Source organism: Pongo abelii, chromosome 8, assembly GCF_028885655.2.
Source record: "Pongo abelii isolate AG06213 chromosome 8, NHGRI_mPonAbe1-v2.0_pri, whole genome shotgun sequence".
NCBI classification, from domain to species: domain Eukaryota; kingdom Metazoa; phylum Chordata; class Mammalia; order Primates; family Hominidae; genus Pongo; species Pongo abelii.
Window position 1 is genome coordinate 27,492,386 of NC_071993.2, and position 18,681 is coordinate 27,511,066.

The 18,681-nt window shown below is 34.9% G+C and overlaps 1 protein-coding gene across 14 annotated transcripts in view; it reads right to left on the minus strand.

Moving 5' to 3' along the window:
- ANKRD26 (ankyrin repeat domain containing 26) overlaps nucleotides 1-18,681 on the minus strand; it is a 110,965-nt gene that overhangs the window by 29,067 nt on the left and 63,217 nt on the right. For all 14 annotated transcript variants that reach the window (XR_010141391.1, XR_010141390.1, XR_010141389.1 and 11 more), the window contains 8 exons: nucleotides 17,640-17,823; nucleotides 16,954-17,091; nucleotides 14,594-15,550; nucleotides 13,031-13,183; nucleotides 9,275-9,345; nucleotides 8,841-8,934; nucleotides 4,478-4,590; nucleotides 2,596-2,725 (listed from right to left, as the gene is read on the minus strand). Coding sequence is in view for 11 of the 14 variants with exons in the window: in XM_054523163.2 (XP_054379138.1) it covers nucleotides 2,596-2,725; nucleotides 4,478-4,590; nucleotides 8,841-8,934; nucleotides 9,275-9,345; nucleotides 13,031-13,183; nucleotides 14,594-15,550; nucleotides 16,954-17,091; nucleotides 17,640-17,823 (1,840 nt within the window). In the remaining 3 variants the exon portion in view is untranslated. The remainder of the gene's footprint in view (nucleotides 1-2,595; nucleotides 2,726-4,477; nucleotides 4,591-8,840; nucleotides 8,935-9,274; nucleotides 9,346-13,030; nucleotides 13,184-14,593; nucleotides 15,551-16,953; nucleotides 17,092-17,639; nucleotides 17,824-18,681) is intronic.

Genomic DNA, 18,681 nt, shown 5'->3' on the forward strand with positions numbered 1-18,681 from the left:
CTCAAAGCCTGAGGGACTGGAACTCCTAGGCTGCCTTTGTGTCCTGATCATCCTCACAAGATCGGGGCTGGGTTCCAAGGGCAAGGAGTCTGAGATAGGAAGCCTCTTCTAATCTAATGCCGACGTCACATGTTGTCACCTTTTCCACATTCTATTCATTAGAAATGAGTCACTGAGGTTGGCCCATGTTCTATTTTATCATGGGATGAATATTTTTTCCTTTTTAGTTGACACACAACATTATACATATTTATGGCTAGAGAGATATTTTAATAGATGTATACAATGTATAAGCGAATTAGCATATCCATCATCTCAAACATTTATCATTTGTCTTGTGAACATTCAAAATCTTCTTTTTAGCTTTTTGAAAATACACAATAAATTATATTTAACTGTATTTGCCCTGTGGTGCTATAGAACACTAGAATGCATTCCTCCTAGCTAGCTCTAATTTGGTAGCCATCACCCAACACCTCCTCCCTTCCCCGCCTCTTTGCCCACCTGTCCTCCCTCCTGCTTTTCCCAGCCTCTAATACCCATGATTCTACTCTATACTTCCACAAGCTCGGTTTTCTTTTTAGCACTTGCATACGAGTGAGAACCTTAGATATTTATCTTCTTTGCCTGACCTATTTCACTTAACATAATGTTACTGACATGATTTCATTCTTTTGGCTGGATAGTATTCCATCCTGTATATACACCACATCTTTCTTTTTTTTTTTGAGACAGAGTTTCACTCTTGTCACCTAGGCTGGAGTGCAATGGTGCAATCTTGGCTCACTGCAACCTCCGCCTCCAGGGTTCAAGCAATTCTCCTGCCTCAGCCTTCAGAGTAGCTGGGACTACAGGCGTGTGCCACTACGTCCAGCTAATTTTTTTGTATTTTTGGTGGAGACGGGGTTTCGCCATTTTGTCAAGGCTGGTCTCGGAACTCCTGACTTCAGGTGATCCGCCTACCTTGGCTTCCAAAATGCTGGAATTATAGGCATGAGCCACCGTGCCCAGCCACCAAATCTTTTTCTTTTAAAAAAAAAAAAAAATTTCCATTTTTATTTTAGATTGAAAGGGTACATATGCAGGCTTGTTACTATACTGCAAAATGCCGAGGTTTGGACTTCTGTTGATCCTGTCACCTAGATTCTGAACACATTTCTTGGCACAGATCCTGCATTCTCAGAAACCTCAGTGTGTTGTTTTCACCTTTATGTTTCTGTATACACCATATTTTCTTTTCCATTGTCTATGGACATTTAGGTTGAGTCCACATCTTAGCTATTGTGAATAGTACTGCAATAAACACGGGAATGCAGATATCCCTTTGATATGCTGATTTCCTTTCTCCTGGATAAATACCTGGTAGAAGAACGACTACATCATATGGCAGTTCTGTTTTTAGTTTTTTGAAGAAACTCTACATTGTTTTTTATAATGGCTGTACTACTTTACATTCCCACCAACAATGTCTAAGAGTTCCCTGTTCTCTGCAGCCTTGCTGGCATTTGTTATTTTTTGTCTTTTGATAGTAGCGATTCTAACTGGAATAAGATCATATCATTTGGTGCTTTTGATGTGCACTTCCCTGATGATTAGTGATGTTGAGCATTTTTTCCGTATACCTTTTGGCCATTCGTGTGTCTTCTTATGAGAAATGTCTGTTTCAGATTTTTTGCCTGCTTTTGAATTATTCTTTTTGCTGTCGAGTTGAGTTCCTTGTATATTGTGGATATTAGTCCCTTGTCAGATGAATAGTTTGTTATTTTTTTGACTTTTTAATAATAGCCATTCTGGCTAGTATGAGATGGTATCTTGTTGCGGTTTTGATTTGCATTTCTGTAATGATCAATGATGTTGAGCTTTTCATCATGTTTGTTGGGTTGCATGTATGTCTTCTTTTGAGAAATGTCTATTCACATCCTCTGCCCACTTTTTAATGGGGTTGTTTTTTCCTTGTAAATTTGTGTAAGTTCCTTGTAGATGCCGGATATAAGACCTCTGTTAGATGCATAGTTTGCAAAAATTTTCTCCCATTCTGTAGGTTGTCTGTTTACTCTGTTGATACTTCCTTTGCTCTGTAGAAGCTCTTTAGTTTAATTAGATTCTCTCTGTCAATTTTTGCTTTTGTTGCAATTGCTTTTGGTGTCTTGGCCATGAAATCTTTGCCTGTTCCTATGTCCAGAGCTAGAAGCCATTATCCTTAGTAAACTAACACAGGAAGAGAAAACCAAATACTGCAAGTTCTCACTACTAAGTGGGAGCTAAATGTTAAGAACACATGGACACACGGAGGGGAACAACAGACAATGGGGCCTCCTAGAGGATGGGAGGGTGAGAGAAGGGAGAGGTATCAGGAAAAATAACTAATGAGCACTACTACTTGGGTCACAAAATAATCTGTTTAACACAAGTTTAACTACATAACAAACCTGCCCATGTACCCCTGAACTTAAAAGTTTAAAAAAAGTTTTTTTATTAGTATCAAGTCCCTAAAGTTAAAAAAAAAATCTTTATTTCACTGTTCAAAGCATTGAGAAGTCTATATTTCCCAAAATTAAGTGACTTTTTTGGTTCCCAAAATTTATTAAAAATTACCTTATGTTTTAGCTTATTAATCTGAATATCCATTTCAAATTGACTAGTTTTTAAATCTCCATGGAAACTAAATTCTCCATTTTCATATTCATTTAACTTCTTTCTTGTCATTTTTAAGAGGTTCTTAAATCTGCAGGAAGGTACAAAATGAGCAACTCAAGTTTTAAAAAGGCAAACATTTAATAATTATTTAAACATATTATGTTTTAGCATGTAAGAAAAACAAATGAATCATGATTCTCTCATTTATTTCAATCTGACATAGTTTGAAAACACTCTAATGAAATTATAATCTTAGGTAAATAATGTGAAGAAAAATTATATGACATATATGGCAGATAAAGAGTTAATATTATAATCACATCAAGTTTTTATGAATAAATTATTCCTATCCATTTTAGTATGTTAATATAAAACATTAACCTATTATCAAATATTAGCTTTAAACCAGAGCTCAGAGTCCAAGGTGAAGAGGAAAATCATACTTAGGCTGGATCAGTGGCTCATGCCTAAAATCCCAGCACTTTGGGAGGCCGAGCCAGGTGGATCACTTGAGCTCAGGAGTTCAAGACCAGCCTGGCCAACATGGTAAAACCCTGTCTCTACTGAAAATACAAAAATTAGCCAGGTGTGGTGGTGCATGTCTGTAATCCCAGCTATTCGGGAGGCTGAGTCGGGAGGCAGAGCCAGGAGAATCACTTGAACCCAGGAGGTGGAGGTTGCAGTGGGCCGAGACTGCACCACCACACTCCAGCTTGGGCAACAGAGTGATTCCAGGAAAAAAAAAAAAAAAAAGAAAAGAAAGCATATACATACTTAAACATGAATGGTTGAAAAAGACACAAAAATACATTTGATATCCGTTGACCACCGTTTATAAGAAGAAAAGTACAAAAAAAAAAGTACGCACAAAAAACATCAAGATCATTCAAAGCAGACAAGAGACAGGAAAGAAAACATCTTTGACGTCTGAGTTAAGGGGAAAAGGAAACAGGCAGAGTTTTAGAAGAAAGGAAATGAGCAGAGAGAGCATGTATAAAGACGCAAAGGCTGCTTTCAGAAGAGATCTAGAAATCTTTACTAGCACAACGTTAACAAAGTAAAAGGGATGCAAAACCATGTTAGAGAAAGACAATGAGAGAAAAATAGTAATTAGAATCAGAACAAACGTAAGTACTCAGCAAATAAATAGAAAAGCAGCCATGTTGGGGGCTTCCAAGGCAATGGGTAACATTCCATTTTTAAATCCGGATAGTAGAAACATGATTGCTCATTTCACTCTTAAATCATACATACATTTGTATATGTATGAGGCATATATGTTTTAAAACAAACAGAAGTTTAATAACATGTATACCTCAGGTATACATGGGAAATATCCATGGGAAATGAGTACATTTCCATGATATATTTTATTACTACACACACACACACACACACACACACAAAGAGGCAGAAAGAAAGCATAAGCTAAATCAAGATAATGTTTGATGCTTCCAAAGGATGACACAGATAGGTTTTTAGATATTAAAAGATTTGAATATCTTCTTTGAAGGGAAGGACACTACCAAAGAGAGAAAGATTACCAAAGAGAGTGAAAATATCTTCAGAAATAAAAGTTCAAAGTAAAAGATGAAGAGTGCAGTTGACATTATATGCCAAAGGCATTGTTACTGTTTTCAAAATCATTAAAGAATAAGTGTAATATTTAGGCATTCCAAAAGTTTCAGATTGTGCTGCAACTTTCTAAAACAATTTTAAAAGAGAATAATTTCATTAAGAAAAAGTAGATTAAATGAATTTGTATCTAGTTTTGAACAAAGTAAAATTTATTAAATCAATTAATGAATGGTTAAAATGATCTGAAATATTAAAATCTTACCCAGTTATCTCTCTTTCTAATTCAACATTTTTCTTCATTTCTTGATCCAAATTACATTCCAGCGACTGTTTTAATTCCATAAGTTTCTTTAATTGTTCCTTTTCATCTTCAGACTTTAAAACAAAGTATTTTCAATTATTTTTAAAACTCTGGAAACACTTTTTTTCTTAAAACTATTATTTCTTATGAGCTCATGAGTAACACACGTTTAGGCAGGTTTATAAAATGCAGTTTATAAACCTGATGCCAATAAGAACAGATTTGAAAAAACGACTTTTGTTAAAACAGCTCATATTTCTTTTCTGGAATTTAAATTACCAAAATTTGTTAAAAATAGAAGTTTTTACACATAAAATACTAAGTGTTAATGAAAATTCCTTTTTAAAAAGTTATTTTAGATGTACGTTCTCATTTCTAAAGCTGCTCTAGAAACACTGTCATCAATAATTCAAGATATTCCAGTTTTTGTTAAATCAAATCTTACTAAGACAATTTTTAGAAAACTTTCATCTGGTTCCCGTTACATTTTTTATACTCACCTGACTTCAAGATGAGCTATCTCTCATTCTCTATAAACATTCTTCTATGGGTTTCAATTTTTCCTTTTCTATTAACCATCTCTCTTTAAATAAAGTTTGTCTTCTCCACAATAAACAAAAACATAACTTTTGCCTGATTCTTGTGGCTTTTTTAATCAACCTGTTTTTCCATTGGACTCTCTTTTTCGTTTGTTTATTTGTTTGTTTGTGACAGGGTCTCACTCTGTCAACCAAGCTGGACGCAATGGTGCAATTATAGTTCACTGCAGCCTTGAACTCCAGGGCTCAAGCAATCCTCCTACCTCAGCCTCCTCAGTAGCTAGGATAAGAGGCATGCACCACCACATCAGCTAATTTATTTTTTATTTTTTAGAGACAGAGTTTTGCTATGCTGCCCAGGCTGGTCTCGATTCCCGGTCTGAAGCGATTCTCCTGCCTCAGCCTCCTAAAGCACTGGGATTACAGGTGTCAGCCACTGTGCTCGTCAGACTCTAATATTTTTTAATACATGGCCTCATCTAGAGATCTACTTTTTCATCACTTGTCTTCTTTTATACTAAAATCTGATTTTCAGTCTTATAATTCTCATTTTAAAATTCTGAAAGTCATCAAGGCCCTATTTTTTAGTCTTTAATCTGCTTTACTTCTCAGCAGCAACTACTAACAGTGACCATACCCTCCCCTAGGCACCTCTGACCTCACTTCATTTCTAAATGCAGCAACCCTTCATGCTGTCCCCTTCCATTCCTCTTTTTAAATTCTCTAAGAGCTCCTTAAATCTCAAGGCTTCATCCCAGATTCCCTAATCTAGATTTCCAGCCCAGACCTCTTTCCTGAGGTCTCTTCCTTCTGTTTCACTTCTCATAAACCATATTCTCAACCACACACTCATAAACCATTACTTGGTGCAGATTCCTTTTGTAGATAGCTAATCTTGTACATTTTATGTTGATTCTTATTGGTGTTATTTTGAGTGTAGTGTTATTTTCTCATCTTTGGTGGGCACACTCACCCTTAGGATGTTGACCAGCATACTTTGTCTTTGTTTTTCTTTTATAATGCAAAACTTTTCCACAAGGGCCAGATTATTGATTGTTTGCCTTTGCTTTCTTTTGACTAATTCCCTTTTCCATAAAGACATGAGAACCTTCTGGAAAAGTTAGGGGCTATTGATGAGTTGGTTGAAAATGGTCTCTATTAAATTTGATTCACAGTGTACACTTCAAAGTGACTAATAATTATATGCCATATTCTTAACTCATTTCTATGGGAATCTACAGAAAATCCCCCATTATTTTTGAATAAGCTTGGCAGGTTTTGAGTACTTTTACTAAATTTTCCATTTCTGAGATGTTGATATATTCCTGGATGACATCCATATAAGGGGATGTCCCCCACACTCTCATTCACAGGAGACTTCATATCAATATATTGTCATGTCACTTGTGTGAAAAGGATGCCAATAAAGTAGGACTAACACATTAAATCTAGAAAAAAAACTTGTCAATGTTTCTTCTGATAGATATATCTGTATATAGAGTCGCATAAATCTTCCTATTGTGACTTAAAGAAACTCATTAGTAGAAGCATCAACCTCATTGCTCCACTTTAGTATTTACAATGCAACCTTCTGATCTTCATTTCTACACAGGAAAGCATGAATGACCAGAGAATCCTGTTCTGCTTGTTAAACATCAAGCAGAACATCAATAAATAATCACTAAATTGGTACATCAATAAATTGGTATCGTGGATTACATGGCCATCCTTTCTGAGACTGGACTGTTAAGGTTTTGTTTTTTTTTAGTTTTTTTTTTGAGATGGAGTCTCGCTCTGTCACCCAATAGCGCAATCTCGGCTCACTGTAACCTCCACCTCCTGAGTTCAAGCGATTCTCCTGCCTCAGCCTCCCAAGTAGTAGGATTACAGGGGCCTGCCATCACGCCTGGCTGATTTTTGTATTTACAGTAGAGACAGGGTTTTGCCATGCTGGCCAGGCTGGTCTCAAACTCCTAACCTCAGGTGATCCACCCGCCTCGGCCTCCCAAAGTGCTGGAATTACAAGCATGAGCCACTGCACCTGACAGGAACTGTTAAGGTTTTGAAAGACTGATGAACACAGATAAATGGGAAAAAAGGTTTCTGAAACTGCAATGCTAGGAGCACTGTGTTATTCTGTGATGTCCTGCTGGAGCAGCCATTTCTACTTTTTCACAGGCTTTTCTTTTTTAAAATCCAAAGAGAAAAACACATTACTCTGGGGGAAAAGAATGCTTGTATAATGACCTAGTATCCATTCTTGATGAGGAATAAAAATTACCATGTTAAAAGCAATTCATTCTGAAATTCTCACTGAAGGGTTTAGATTATAAAAGAAATTCAGAATTGTAGATCAAATCATTACTCAAATTTCTTAGAATTTCAAAAGATATTACAAATATTAGCAGAGACTCAGACAATTGTACACCATATCTATAGCAGCATTATTCACAATAAGCAAAAGGCAGAAATAATCCAAACGTCCATCAATGGATGAGTGAACAAACAAAATGTATATAAAAAACACTGTTTTTAGGCTATCATAATCTTTTTTATTAAAATCTTACTACCAAACTCATTAATGTTATGAATTCAGTCAATTTCTATAAAGTCAAGAGGACTTACACTACTAGTAGCAAGTAGTATTACCATGAATACAATAAATATTTTTATCAATAAGGATTTTCATATTATCTAAAATATTCTTACATACAGATAGTCCTCAACTTACAATAGTCCAACTTACAATTTTTCAACTTTAAGAGTGTGTGAAACCACTACCATTTGGATTTACTTACCATGGGTCAACTTATTAACACAATTTTTTGACTTTATAATGGTGTGAAACCATCACAATTTCAACATTACTTCAGATTCTGAATTTTATCTTTTCCCAAGCTAGCAATATGTGGTATATGAGATATCCAATACTTATTAAAAGATAGACTTTGTGTTAGATGATTTTGTCCAACTGTAGGCTAATGTAAGTGTTCAGAGCAGCTTTAAGATAGGCTAGGCTAAGCTATGATGTTCAGTAGGTATATTAAATTTCATCTTATAATATTTTCAACTTACAATGTATTTATGAGGATGTAATCCCATCATAAGTTGAGGAACATCTGAAAATTTGAAATCCAAAATGTTCCAAAATCTGAAACTCTGAGTGTGGACAGGATGCCACAGTGGAAAATTCCACACCTGACCTCATGTGACATGTCACAGTGAAAATACAGTCAAAACTCTGTTTCGTGCATAAAATTATTTTTAAAATATTCATAAAAGTGGCCGGGCGTGGTGGCTCATGCCTGTAATCCTAGCACTTTGGGAGGCCGAGGTGGGCGGATCACGAGGTCAGGAGATTGAGACCATCCTGGCTAACACAGTGAAACGCCGTCTCTACGAAAAATACAAAAAAATTAACTGGGCGTGCTGGCGGGCTCCTGTAGTCCCAGCTACTCGGGAGGCTGAGGCAGGAGAATGGCGTGAACCTGGGAGGCAGAGCTTGCAGTGAGTCGAGATCGCACCACTGCACTCCAGCCTGGGCGACAGAGCGAGACTCCATCTCAAAAAAAAAAAAAAAAAATTACATAAAAGTAACTTCAGGCTACATATATAAGGTCTCCAAGATATCTCATTATGTATGTACAAATATTCCAAAATAAAAAAAAATCCAAAATCTGAAACACTTCTGGTCTCAAGCATTTTAAATAAGGGATACTCAACTTGTCCTACTTTAAGCAATAAAATTCCTTTTCAGTATGACAGAAATTAAGCGGTTGACTTACCAAATTTGCATTTAACAGGTTTTTCTGAAGCTCCTCAATTTTGTCCATTTGCTTTTTGATTGTAACTTTTAACTTGGCATTATCTTTTTCAAGCCTGCAATGTATATTTTAAAATAATTATTCTCACAGATAAATTTTTAAAATACTGTGTAATTTCTTAGCAAACACCTGAAGGCATAATTACATAAATTCTTAAAGATTTCAAAAGTAGGTGATTTGGCAACTCTATTGTTTTTCTAGTTGTGGTTTGTGGATAATGCACAAAATTCTAGGATAATATAAAAAAATATGCATTTCAAAATTGCTTAATGCTGAAATTTTTCCTTGACTTCACACAGATGTACTTATGATCATAGCTGATATAATTCTCATACTACACCACTTATTTGCTCTATAAATAATCATGTTTTTCTGTGTGCTGCTTTAAATTTTACTTTTGCTTGTGATCTTGCATCTTCTCAGCACATCTGACAGCTTCTGTATGTCGATCCTGTGCTTCTTGCAACTAAAACAAAGAATAAAAAAAAACCACTTTACCAATAATCTAGTACAAATCTGTCCATTACCTGTTTTTGTAACTAAACCTTATTGGAACACAGTCATACCCCTTCAATATGCACATTGTTTATGGCTACTTTTGTGCTGTGACTGTAGAGCCGATCTGTTGCTGCAGGTATCTATGGCTCCCAAAGCCTAAAATAATACTATCTGGCCCTTTACAGAAAAGTTTATCAACCTGCGTTCTAGAATTAAAACATATTACTCTTGTTTTCAAACTATATTTTATCAGATAAATACTCAAATTTACAAACTTGGTAAAATGGAGAAAGACAGGAAATTACCTTATGGTAAGCATTTATATTTTTGCATTCCAAGCACCACCACATAAACTATAAGTTTAAATATTTATAGATGTGAATGACCATGGCAATGCCAGTGATTATAAAAATTAACATGATGACATGTTAGGTGACAACTAGATATTTCATGAAATTGAGAGGCAGTATCCACACAGAAGCTGGAATGGCCAGGTGGGAATCCCAACTCCACCAGTTACCAGCTGTGTGACCTTGAGCAAATTAACATTCAGTGTCTCAATTTCTTCATTGGTAAAATAGAAACAGAGACAGTAATACTATCTACTTCACTGGGATGGTAAGAAGATTCAGTCAAGGAATATACACATAAAGTACTTAGATGAGTACATGGCATATAGTGAGCTATATATAATATTTGCTGTTTGTGTGATTCTTTTTACTGTATTTTATGTTCTAATAAAATTGTATATTTTAGGCAGATGGCATGCCAATGGAAGTGGTCTACTATAGCTGCACTGAATCATTCTTCACACCACTGAAAGTGAAAGCAAATGGGGAGCATGAAGCCCAGAATACACCCCTAGTACTTCACAGAACTTTTGCCAATTCCACTAAGCCAACAGTACTTTAAACAATTATAGATTACTTTCTCTCTGCTATACTCAGTGGGCAATGACCACAATGCAAACAGCACCTCCTGGAATGAGTAATACATAACTTACATGGCCATCAGAGCACTGGACTAAAAACACTGGACTCTGCTGCGAAACAAGGTTCCCAAATCAAGTCACTTCCAACAACTCTTTATGCTGAGCTGCTTTAGCGAGTACTCTGGTGAGCTTAAGGCTAAGGTTATGTCATAAGGCATATCAGAAAAGCTGCAGCCAGAGCTCTTTGGGTGGTAAAGTGGTATGAATCTATGAATCTCAGCTCTGGCTACATAATATAGAAAGGTAAATTCAGATTTTTTTATAGTGTGAAAAACATGAGCATTTGATTGAATAACTTTCCTTTACTAGATTAAGTGGTTTCTAGTTATATTTAATTACTTAAAATATATTTAGAATAACCACCTATGTTAGCTGTGGGCTTGTAAAAAAATAAAATAATAAAAATAGAATAAAAGCTTTATTATATCAATGTCTCAAAGAAGAAATTCTTAGTATAATATAAAGTAACTTTAACCTAACAATTGCTAAGCTAAAATATTTTCAATTTATACAAGGAGAGGTGACAGGCATATCAGATATTATTCACCTCGTAGGCAAATTTATAATTAGACAAGTTTCTCTCTTATGAAAAAAAAAAGTGAAGTTAAATTAAGGGCAAATTGTTCTACACAGACTAGACAAAGAGTGCAAAAATGTGAGGTCAATGAGATCCAGAACAGTCAGAGAAAGCTTCCGAAAGGAGGGGAATTGTGTGCCAGGTCTGAATGAATGAGGCTAAATGAACAGAAACTGCAAAGGCAGGAAGAACAGCAGGAGTAAAGCAGAGAGATGGTGAAAGCAGCCCGATTAACTCTGAAGGTAAAATCCAGTGGCAGGAGAATAAAAACATATGTCTTATAAATGAATGTTCATCGCAGCATTATTTACAGTAGCCAAAAAGTAGAAACAATCTAGAGGCCCATCCGCTGATGAATGGATAACTGGTATAGCCATACAATAGAATATTATTAGACAATAAAAACAAATGAAGTACTGATGTGCTACAACACAGATGAACCCCAAAAACATGCTAAGTAAAAGAAGCCACTCATAAAAGACTGCATATTGTATGACTCTATTTATACGAAATGTTCAGAACAGGCAAATTTAAGAAGACAAAAAGTAGATGGTTGTTGCCTAGGACTGGAGAAGGTGGAGGGACATGGACAGGGATGGTGGTGATGGCTAAGGGATGTGGGGTTTCTTTTCAGGGTGATACCAACGTTCTAAAATTGACTGTGGTGATGGTTACACAACTCTGTAAACAATCTAAGAGACACTGAATTGTACACCTTAAATGAGTGAACTGTATGGTATGTAAATTATATCTCAATAATGTTCTTTAAAAATCCAATGGAGGGATCTAGATAATTTTCTTAATTCTCTAGTTTAGATGTACATGCTATACATAATCTAAATATTTCTATGTTTTTATAATATATTTTAAACGAAAGGAAAATGAAGGAAATGCCTATTTCAAATAGTTTATAAATTAACCTAAAACATTTGCATTTTGGAGAAAAGTTAATGGCCTTTCTGTACAAATTAATTTGAAATCCATAAAATAAATCAACACAGATTCTGTATCCATTCACAAAAGTGAAAATAAGAAATAAGACAATTTTCTGGAACATTCCATTAAACATTATCCTCTAACTTAATCTGGCTTGCCATGACAATAGAAAAATCACTATAAAATACTGTTTAACAGGAAAAAACTCTCTCAACTTCCATGAGGAATGATGTCTAATTCTCAACTTTCCTAAGGCCAAATATTATTTTAAAAAATGTGCAATTATAAGAAAAAAATGGCAGAATGAAAGAGTTTAATAAACAAGGTGGCTCACATCTGTAATCCTAGCACTTTGGGAGGCCCAGGCAGGTGGAACACCTGAGGTCAGGAATTCGAGACCAGCCTGGCCAACATGGTGAAACCTCATCTCTATTAAAAATACAAAAATTAGGCCAGGCGCAGTGGCTCACACCTGTAATCACAGTACTCTGGAAGGCCGAGGAGGGTGGATCACTTGAGGTTAGGAGTTTGAGACCAGCCTGGCCAACACGGCAAAACCCTATCTCTACTGTGAATACAAAAATTAGCCAGGCATGGTGGTGGGCGCCTATAATCCCGGCTACTTGGGAGGCTGAGGCAGAAGAATTGCTTGAACCCAGGAGGCGGAGGTTGCAGTGAGCCAAAATCATGCCACTGCACTCCAGCCTGGGCTACAGAGTGAGACTCTGTCTCAAAATAAATAAATAAATAAAGAAGCAAGTGTATTATAAGGACAATAAAATGTAGACCATCCTGGCTAACACAGTGAAACCTCATCTCTACTAAAAAAAAAAACAACACACAGAAAATTAGCCAGGCGTGGTGGTAGGCGCAGCGCCTGTAGTCCCAGCTACTCAGGAGGCTGAGGCAGGAGAATGGCGTGAGCCCGGGAGGTGGGGCTTGCATTGAGCCGAGATCGCGCCACTGTGCCACTGCACTCCAGCCTGGGCAATAGAGCGAGACTCCATCTCAAAAAAAAAAAGATAATAAAATTTAAATTAATTATAATGAAAACACAAAAGAAGGCTACCCACTAAATTAGTATGATAAAACACTATATATTTAACCAGTTATAGATTAACTGTTTGACATGTTAAATTTCATACATACTTGATTTCTGATTTGACCTAATTTCTTCTTTAAATCCTGCGTCTCATCTTCTAAATTAATACGATAACGTGATGTAACCTCCAGTGAAGCCTCTGACATAGATTGTTTTTTTAAGGTATCAGCTAGTTCTTGTTGAAGTTGTCTCACAACAACCTGATAAGACATTTTGTTACTGATTTTATAAATCATCTTATTATTAACTTATGTTAAAAAATAAATTATGTTAATAATATTTAACTATGACATATGTAACTTAAAAAATATTACCACATACATTGATTCACCTTCTTGTCCTCATATGTACACATTCCTGTTTATTACTGAATTCAGTTAAGGACACACGTGTCATCTTCCTGCCAATTAGGTATGACGTTTCTTAGACAACAGATTCAGCCCATTATTCATTCATCCCCCCATGAATTTATACTGCTTAACAATCTACTGAAGTCTCGAAATAGTTATGTGAGTGGAACTGGTAGTGATTAATTGTACCCTATGAAACATTTTTGCTCTTTTTTATTAGAACGTCAAATCAACTTCAGAGCTCCTCCCATAATTGCTTGCTCAAATTATTCCAATAGATTCCTATCTCAGAATACAGGTAAATTCCAATGGCCTTAGAGGCCCTAGGTAACCTGGCCTCCACTTGCTTCCCTGACCTCAGCTGCTGTGACTCTCCCCTACTCACTCCATTCTTGCTGCCTGTGCATCCTGCCACCCCTCATTAGCGTGAAAATGGTGGTCCAATGCCAAACTAATAAATCACAAATCGCTACACTTATCTTTATACTGAACAAAGTTATACCCAAATGATAGTCATTGGACACTGAAATGAAAATTATGAGCAAATTATTTGCTCATAATATATTCAAAGTAAATTATAAATACCAGTGGGGAGATTAAATCAAATATGGTTGCTAAAATTCACATTTGTCCCAAATTATGGTTTAATAAAAAGTACATGCTTTAAAGAATTGAGAGATCATAACAATATGTAATTTGAGATGGAAATATTTTTAGACAAGTCAAATTGACAAGAATAAAAATAAAATCACATCAACTGAAATATATAAAAAGCTACTGACAGAAAAGTATTAAGAGATATAGCAATATACTTCAGTTTATCTGGAAATCTGGAATTAACTGTCAAAATAACACACTTAATTGAACCTTAACTTCAAAATACTCACTTCAGGTATGAGCATTTCCATTTATCTGTTTCATGGTGGCAGATAAATGGAAATGTTCTTAAGATGTGGCAACATAAAGACATTAAAGTTATTACTTCAGCTGTAAAAGACTACATTATTCACATTAGTTTACTATTTATACTAGTCTGTAACAATTCATAACTTAAAACTCAAAATTTCATAGATGATACAATGTCTTTACTCAAAGTAAAGCATCTCTCAGCTCTTTTATTTGCTGAAAACAAGGGATGTTTCTAAACTGACAGAGTAAATAAGCGTATCTATTTATTTTTATAGTTAACTACATAACCATATATTATTTTAAATTTTCTTTCAGGAGGTTTGAAAAATATTTATCTTTCTTGATACTTACTTCTCTTTCTGCCTTTTCATTTTCATATTGATACTGTCTTTCTTTTAAGTGATTACATTCACTGATTAACTCCTTATTTCTTTCTTCTAGCAGAAGACTTTGCTTTTCGCTCTCAGCTTGAAGTTTTTGCACAATAGCATGAAACTGGTCTTGGATATTAATCACTGTCTTCTCTTTATTGTCAGCCTTGTTGTGGGCATCATCCAGTTGTTGTCGAAGCAACATATTCTCACTTTGTAGTTGCGACAATCTCTCCTCTACAGACTCCTGCTTTCCAATGTATTTATTCACTTTAACTTGTTCATTTTGATACTTTTGTTCCATTTCCTTCATCTGACACTGTGTTTGGCTTAGGTCCTTTTGTACCCGTTCTAAACCCAAAGTCTTTTCTCTGAGGGCATCTCTCGTGTGATGGAGCTCAATTTCTAGGCTATTGAGTTTACTTTCAGTTTTAAATAGTTGTTGAGAAAGAATCTCATTGTTATCTTTTAGGTTAGACACATCAAAATTCATTTTGTCCTGTAAACGAGAACACTCATCTCTTGCTCTCTGGAAAGCAAGTTCTAGGTCTCTTTTTGATGTCTCACTTTGATCACGATCATATATAGCAGCAGCCAGTCTAGAACGGTATGATTCAACTTCTGCTTCCAGTCTTTCCTTGCTTTGCTTTTCATTCTCCAGTTTAGAATTTAGCATTGCATTCTCAGCTGTCAGAACACTAAGCCGTCCATTATACTGGGATATTGTTTGTGTTAATGTTTCCTCATTCTGTTTTATAGCCTTCTGAAGGTCTTCATTCTTTTCTTTTACAATTTCAAGGTCCTCAAAACATTTCTTTTCTTTTTCCTGGTTTTGATTTTTTATTGTGTCTATTTCTAGTCTTAGCATAGCAATTTCTTCCTGCAACATGCTATTTTTATGCAATAGGTCTTTTTCTTCTTCGTGACTATGAGAATTCTAAGTAAAACAAAGGAAACTTTGAGCTAGCACCCAAGAAAATGACAGATCATGATTTCCGCTGAAATTAAAGAATAAACTATACATTTTACAATAAAGGGTTGCAATAACTGTATATCCAGTTGAAAAAAAAGTTGGATCAAAATTCAAACCGTATAGAGCATAAACTCCCAAAAGTTCAAAAATTTATTTGAAGACAATTAATCCATGAAAGTTAAAAAAGAAACCACCAGAAAATTTTTAAGAATCTCAGAATTGGAAAGGCCTTTTACTGAAGTACAACAAATTCAAAAGATAAAAGATTAATAATTTGACCACATTAAAAAATTTGGTTTATACTCTGATATCCAACCCATAGTAAGAGCCTTGGCTCTGCACATATTTGGACAGACGAAATTTGCCGAAATTTTTCAAATTCCTTTTTTCTGAGAATATTCTATAGATTTTTTCTCACATCTTTATAGTCAGTTATAACAATTACGTTTATTGATGAATAATAAATCTAGGCATTGTACTAAGCACTTCTACATATATCAATGAGCTCATTTAGTATCACAATTTTGAAAAGGAAAAGTTAAAAAAAAAAAGCAGCTGTATGATTTTCCCTAGATCTTCTGACTCTATTTGTAGTGTTCTTTCACTAAATCAGTTATTTCTGTGATACAAATATTTAAATACAAAAGAAGCCTTTTATTTTACAACACTAATGGTAAATAGGACAAAATTTGTAGAGTTCCTCTTAGAAAATCACGAGATTATTTGTTGTCATAATAACTTTTGTTTCCTCTTCATAATGTTTGAAAACGTAATAATGTGAAACAGGGAGAAATATGCTGAACTGTTTTACTAGGAACAAAATACTTATCACTAACTATATATCATGGCATATCATTGTTTCAAAAGCTCTTTGTACCAAAAGAAGATACTACTTGCAGTAAACTATTACTCTTCTCAAAAGTGAGAAGAATAACATTCAAAATATGTCACTGAACTGGCTGTACTTTTCCTCCCTTCCTATGGGTAGAAGCAATAAACTAACCTCTCCATTAATATATCAAGGTGATGAAATCACTTCCAAAAACTCAAGCATCTATTGTTAGTAGCAAGGGTTTTGAGATTGTGGAAAGACCATCAATTCCTATGGAAGATATTATTAAAATCTTCTCCTTTGGATGAGGCCATTCTGAATGTCATTACTTGACTGCTGCAGATAAGTGGAGCTGAATTAAGAACATCACTTTATCCAGTGGACTAAAAACACTACCACTACCCCCAAGATACACATATATGGTTTAAAAATCCTCGATACTTTCCAAGATGCATATATAGTTGGTTTTTAAAATATATACACATATAAATACATATACACACATATTCGAAAATGACTAAGGAAATAGAAATACCTCAGAATTCATTTTCTTTTGAGCCATTTCAATCTCCTTTTGTTTGGAAAGGTGATTGGTCAGAATTCCATCTTGTAACATTCTGGCATTCTGTTCTCGAGAAAGTTGCCTCTGAGCGTCATTTCGCTCTTGAACGACCTAGAGATACATTAAGTTTTAGGTCTATTAGCATTTTGTGAAAGTCTAAAAGGTTAACAAGAGCAGAATTTTAAAACAAAAAACTTATAAAAAGGAAATAGCATATTAAAATGCAAGAACCTTTATTACTCATGAATTACTCAAATTTTAATCACCTAAATGACAGCTAAATTAATCAAAAAGCAAAAATGGTTCTCAAATACAGGCAAATATAGAATTGTGAAATAAAATGTCAAAACATTTTACTAGTTTCATGATAATTTTAGAGCTATTTAGCCTGTATTTTAACATTAAATGCCTAAATTAACATTTATGTAAGTGATTAAACTCAACTTACCCTCTATTCCTCCATTCAGAAAACAGAGACTGAGCATCTATTAGATGCCAAGATTTATCATGAATAATTTTAGTTATAAAGGTCACAGGTCAGCTTAAGATGAGATAACATTTTTGTTTTAAACCTAGATAATATATATTAAATCAAAAGGATGTGATAATAGTGATGAAATAAAGTTAAAAATATAAAATTTTATCAAAAGTTAATTTACCTGATTCAAATTACTTTTTACAGTCCTCAATTCCATCTCCAGTGTTTGGAGACTCAGTTCAAGCTGTTGTTTCACTTCAACTTCTTTCCTATATTGCTCTTCTTTCCTTCTTAACTGTTCCCTAATTTTTTCATACAACATATCAGCATTTCTTCTCTTCTCTTCTTCTTGGTTTAAGCTAAATCTGCAGTTAAATATGCTTATCTTAAAATCTGTATTGTTACAAAATAAAAAGTTCATTGTGTGATCTGCCGCTTCGTATGTTGGTTTATTACCCTAATACAATTTCTATGTTCTTGAATATTTTTCCTTTCTAGTTCTCTGATTTTTAATTTCTCACTTCAGTCTTTTCCAAAGGACATATATACTTGAAAGGTAGGGATGAAAGAACATTCTGCTAACTGGTAAGTTTCTGTTATGAGTACCTCTGGTAAATATTATGGAAAAAGATATTGGAAATGATTCAGTAAAGATGCAAGTTGAAAATTATCTTTTTGGCTGGGTGCCAGTGCTTCATGCCTGTAATCCTATCACTTTGGGAGGCCGAGGCAGGCAGATCACTTGAAGTTAGGAGTTCGAGACCAGCCTGGCCAACAGGGTGAAACCACATCTCTACTAAAAATACAAAAAATTAGCCAGGTGTGGTGGCAGACGCCTGTAATCCCAGCTACTCAGGAGACTGAGGCAAGAGAACCGCTTGAACCCGGGAGGCGGATGTTGCAGTGAGCCGAGATCGTGCCACTGCACTCCAGCCTGGGCGACAGAGCGAGATTCCATCTCAAAAAAAAAAAAACTTTTTTTAAATAGTCATAATTACTCCTCAATTAGGAAAGATCATTTGCAGTTTACTAAAAAGAAGTTAATTAAAATGTTTATAAATCCAATAGAAATAAATTTTTGTTTTTATGAAATATTGAAGTATCCCTAAAAATTATTACAGTGTAAGAAAACACCCTCAGATGTCTTTCATACAACATTTATCTGTAGAATAGCATAATTAAAGATTAGGCTAACGAGCCTAATATTGGTTACCTCATACTTT